The sequence below is a fragment of the Leptopilina heterotoma genome, unplaced genomic scaffold (assembly GCF_015476425.1).
Source record: "Leptopilina heterotoma isolate Lh14 unplaced genomic scaffold, ASM1547642v1 Lhet_52, whole genome shotgun sequence".
Taxonomy (NCBI): Eukaryota; Metazoa; Arthropoda; class Insecta; order Hymenoptera; family Figitidae; genus Leptopilina; species Leptopilina heterotoma.
This window is the reverse complement of record NW_025111114.1, coordinates 2,820,001-2,825,724: the sequence shown is the minus strand read 5'-3', so window position 1 is coordinate 2,825,724 and position 5,724 is coordinate 2,820,001. Positions and strand designations below refer to the sequence as shown.

The following is a 5,724-nucleotide window of genomic DNA, read 5'->3' as shown; positions in this document are numbered from 1 at the left end:
AAACAAAAAGATTTTTTTTGTAAAAAATACAATATTAAGAAATAGAAAGCAAATTGTATTTTTACAAACAGAATTAAATGCAACAAATTGTATCACTAATTGTTATATTAAATAATTAATAAAAAACAATAGTAATACAATTTTTTTTTTTTTTTTTTTTTTTTTTTTTAAAGGTAACGACAAAAATACAAATTAATGTACACGATCCAATAATAATAATAAAGATAGTAATGATAAAATAATAATAAATTAATTAATTCCAAATAATTGCAATAATAACAAATAATTGTAATAAAATAATTAAAAAAGTTGTAATTGTAATAACAAAATAATTAAAAAATTGTAATTGTAATAACAACAAATAATTGTAATAACTAAATAATTAAAAAATTGTAATTGTAATAACAACAAATAATTGTATTAACAAATGATCATAATAACAAATAATTGTAATAACAAAATAATTAACAAATTGTAATTGTAATAACAAATAATTATAATAACAACGAATAGAAATTAGAATAACAACAAATAATTATTATAACAAACTAATTGTAATATCAAAAAATTTCTAACAATAAATTATAAACAAATTGTACCAAATACATGAAAAATAAAAAAAATGTATCACTAACTATTATATTGAATAATAAATATAAAACGCCTTGTCCTAATTATTTTTGCTTAAATTATTATTTATTTAAATTGATTTTATTTAAATAAATAAATAAATAAATAAAAATAATATAAAATATAAAAAAAACAAAAAAAGTGCCTTTAAATACAAAAAAATAGTAAATCAATTATTTATTATTTAATTAATTAAATTTAATAAATTCGTCAAAATTTTGCAAAAAAAAAAATAATAATATTATAGATGCAATCGAATAATTGTTTTATTATAGGGACGAGTCTATGCAGAAGAGCAAAGAAATCTCCTGCGTTTGGACACAAACAGTGAGTGTTGTAACCTGTCGTTCCTGGGGGCCCAATAGAGGGGGATACATATAAGACCCATTGGGCCCCGAGACGATGTCTCAGTAGTTCTCTAGTCATCAAGTTCTTGCATTACTCTAAAACTATCACTATCAGTTATATATTCGTGCCTGATTATATATTGGGAGAGATCAAGTAGAAACTGCAATTAAAATCTCCTCTTCATCGTCACGATGAAGAGAGAAATTCTTTGTCTCCTAATTTGTCTCGGTGAGTTCAAATTTATTCCCTTGACCCCATCCGCTAACTGAGAAAAAAAATTAATTTTTTTTTCTCCCTCTTTTTGAAGGTTTAACCTTGACAAGAATGCACTATACATCCAAGGAGGAAAGTCTCAACAACTTTCTCGCTTGTCGAACTTACACCGGCCTATCAGAAACTGATTAAAAACAATTTTTTTCTCCTTTTTATATTTTATTAAATTCACTTTTCATATTAAAATTTAATTATTTATTATTTTTCATTTTTTATTATTTATTTAAATAAATGTATTCGAACAAACCTGTGATATTTAATTAATTTATTTAATTTATTACTCTTCTCAACATTTATTTATTATTTTTTCTACTTATTTTTATTTATTATTTATTGTTTATTCTTTATTATATTTTTCTACTTATTTTAATTTATTATTTATTGTTTATTCTTTATTATATTTTTCTACTTATTTTAATTTATTATTTATTGTTTATTCTTTAATTTTTGTTTTCAAAATTTATTTATTTATTATTACTTTATTTTTATTATTATTATTATATTATTAATTCAGAATTTAATTGTTTAACTTAAAAAAAATTTACATACTTTCAATTATAATTTTTATACTAATTAGACTATTTTTAATTTTATTTCTTTTATTTATCATCAAATTTTGTTACAATTTAATTGTTAATTTATATAATATTTTTTTTTAATATTTACTGAACTTTAATTGCCCCCCGCACCTTGACAGAGTTTATAATTATTTTTCCTACGAAACAAATACGTCCGCATTGTTAAAAGCCACGCCTGTTAAAAAGAACTAAAATTTTAACTATTTAAAATTATATGAAAATATTTTTTTTTTAACCATTTTTATCGATTTTTGTTATTTTCTTTACCCGAAAAGAAATTTGCAAGCGTAAAAAATGAAAAAAGTAATTTTTAAACAAATTTGAAAGAAAATAAACAAACAATTATTTTTTTATTTTATATTCGGTTTGAATAATAATTTAATAATGAAAATATTTGTTATAATAATAATAAATAATTATTATCATAATTAATTTATTATTTCAATGTAAATTGTAATAAAAATAATAATTATTATTATTAAACATCGTTATAATTATTTAATTAATAAAAATAATAATAATAACAACAATAATATTTTAATTGTCTATAAAAAGAGAACAAAAACAATTGCCTTTTAATAATTAATTTTCGATAAAATATAAATGAAAGAAAAATGTTTAAATATTTAAACAATTAGTATTAAAAGCTATTTATGAATTAAAATTTTAGTTATCAATTTTTCGAATTTTTAAATAAATATAAATTAATATTTTTTATATTTTTTAATAAATTATGAAATAAAAATTTATGTTTAAATAAATTTTTGTTTATATTTATGTAAATGTTTTTTATATGTAAATAAATATTTATGTTTAAATAAATGTTTTTATGTGTAAATAATTATTTATGTTTAAATAAATGTTTTTTATATTTAAATAAATAATTTTCTGTGTAAATAAATATTTTTTTATATTTAAATAAATGTTTTTTATATGTAAATAAATATTTATGTTTAAATAAATGTTTTCTATGTTTAAGGGCATTTGAACCATTATGACGTCACAATTCGTGAGAAGCATGTGTTTTTAAGCTGTGACGTCATAATGGTTCAAATGCCCTTAAATAAATAATTTTCTGTTTAAATAAATATTTTTTTATATTTAAATAAATACTGTTTTATACATTTAAATAAAAATAATTAAAAAATGTATTATTTATTTAAACAAAAAAATACCCCTTTTATTTATAAATTTAAGAAAAATGAAATTTTATTTTTGGTTAAAATTTTTTTTTGAACCTTGTTATATTCTTTTGAAGGCATTGCGAGTGCATTGACGAGGAAACAACAATCTGCGGAACAAAATCGTCGAAGAGTGTCTACGCAAGTTTATAAAAAACCAGAACCCGTTCGCGATGAGGAGGATGATAATAATAATGACGATGAACTTACGGATGAATGTCCCGAGCCAAATGGCTATTTTCCAGACGCCGAACAATGTGATAAATATTACGATTGTCGAGATGGAAAATACACTGAGAAACTATGTCCCGATGGTTTAGTATTCAATGATTTTAGTCCCCAGCAGGAAAAATGTGACTTGCCATTTGGTATTGATTGCTCGAAGAGGCCAAAACTACGTGAGTAAATAACAAATAAAAAAATTTTTGTTTAAAGTTTTACTTTTCAGTAAATAAAAAAATAAAAAAAAAAATAAATCAATAAAAAAAAAAAAATAAAATAAAATTAAAAAATAAATTTAAAAAAAAATTTTAAAAAATAGAAAAAAAATAGAAAAAAAATAAACAAAAAAATAAACAAAAAAATAAACAAAATAAATAAACAAACTAAATAAATGAATAAACAAAATAAATAAAATAAACAAATAGAATAAAACAAATAAAATAAATTAAAAAATGAAATAATTAAAGTAAAGAAAGTAAATAAAAGAATGAAATTAATAAAGTAAATAAAGACGTCGAAAATGGCCGCGGTGCGTAAGGCACCGTTAGGGTTGTACCAGACTAACCGGGGTTCGATTCCACTCTCCGTCAGATTTTTTTAATAAAATAAATAAAGCAAATAAAATAAATTAGACAAAAATAAAAATTAATAAGTAAAATAAATACAATGAAATGAATACAATATTTAACAAAAAATAAAATAATTTATAAAAACGAAATAATTAAAGTAAATAAAATAAAGATGTCAAAAATAGCTGCGGTGCGTAAGGCGCCAGCATTCTAGTAGCGCAACCGGGGTTCAATTCCACTCTCCGGCAAATTTTAAATAAAATAATAATTTAAATAAATAAAATAAATAAAAATATAATGACGCAAAAACGAAAATATAATAAACTATATATAAGGATTAATATTATTATTAATATATTAAAATTTATAATTATAAGAAAAATAAATAAAAATGAAATAACTAAAGGGAATAAAATAGTTTAAAAAATGTAATAAATAAAGAAAATAAATTAAATTAAAGACGTCGAAAATAGCCGCGGTGTGTAAGGCGCCGCTTGGGTTGTACTAGCGTAACCGGGGTTCGATTCCACTCTCCGTCAGATTTTTGAATAAAATAATTAAACTAAAATAAATAAAAATAAATGGATAGGATAAATAGAATAAGTATAAATAAATAGAGTAAATAAAAATTAATAAATAAAAATAAATAAAAATAAATAAAAATAAATAAATAAAAATAAATAAAAATAAATAAATAAATAAATAAATAAAAATAAATAAATATTAAATATAAATAGAGTAAATAAAATAAATTAAAAAATGAAACGAAGAAGGATAGAATAAATTTAGAAATAAATACAAATAAATAAAAAAATAGAGTAAATAGAATAAAATAAATAAAAATTAAATTAAATAAAAATCCCAATGACCTTTGTTAAACAATTTTTTTTTCTTCAATTCTTCATTTTTCTTTTGCAGAAACACCACATCCAAGTCTCCACTGTCCTCGAATGCACGGCTACTTTGCCCACGAGGACGTCAGGAATTGCGACACATTTTATTATTGTGTTGAGGGTAAATTTAATATGATCACGTGTCCCGACGGTTTGGTGTTCTCGGAGAAAACTGGAATTTGCAATTGGCCGGATGAGGCGCAAAAAAAAGGTTGTGGCTCACGTGAACTTTTCAATTTCACATGTCCAAAAGTTGATGAATCTGTGGCAGCGACGCATCCACGTTATCCCGATAGTGAGGACTGTCAATATTTTTATGTTTGCGTGAATGGGGAAATTCCACGACGCAGTGGCTGTAAACTTGGACAGGCTTTTGATGAGGCAACAGGGAAATGTGATTGGGCGAGAAAAATTCCCGAATGGTTTGTATTAAAAATTTAGAGAGTGGGAGAGAAAATTTTTTTTTTGTTTTGTAGCAAAAAAAAAAAAACTTTTGTTTCTCTATAGAAAAATTTTATTTCTTTTAAAAAATCATTTATTTCTTTAAAAGAAAAATTATTTCTTAAAAAGAAAATTTTATTTCTCTCAAAAAACTATTTTTTATTCTCTAAAGAAAAATGATTTCTTTAAAAAAATTATATTTCCTCTAAAAAAACAATTTTATTTCGGTAAAGAAAAATTGTACTTCTCTAAAAAAAAAAACAATTTTATTTCTCTTAAGAAAAAATTTATTTCTCTAAAAAACAATTTTATTTCTCTGAAGAAAAAATTTATTTCTCTAAAAAACAATTTTATTTCTCTAAAGAAAAAACTTATTTCTCTAAAAAAAAATTTTATTTCTCTAAAGAAAAAATTATTTCTCAAAAAAAATATTTTACTTTAATTTATATGATTATTTTGATAAAAAAGTATCATTTTTTAAAATTTGAATTTGTTCATAAGAAAATTGTTTTGTACAAAATATTTTTGTAATTTTTGTAATTTATTCTGAAAAAATTTTCTTCTAAATTAATTCAATATTTCGTTATAC

The 5,724-nt window shown here is 20.8% G+C and overlaps 1 protein-coding gene across 1 annotated transcript in view; it reads left to right on the top strand.

The window, feature by feature from the left end:
• Nucleotides 1–1,015: 1,015 nt before the first annotated feature.
• LOC122507918 (protein obstructor-E-like) overlaps nucleotides 1,016–5,724 on the top strand; it is a 5,441-nt gene continuing 732 nt past the window's right edge. The window contains exons 1-3 of the mRNA XM_043620927.1: nucleotides 1,016–1,206; nucleotides 3,088–3,408; nucleotides 4,720–5,116. Coding sequence (XP_043476862.1) covers nucleotides 1,170–1,206; nucleotides 3,088–3,408; nucleotides 4,720–5,116 — 755 coding nt within the window. The 5' untranslated portion in view covers nucleotides 1,016–1,169. The remainder of the gene's footprint in view (nucleotides 1,207–3,087; nucleotides 3,409–4,719; nucleotides 5,117–5,724) is intronic.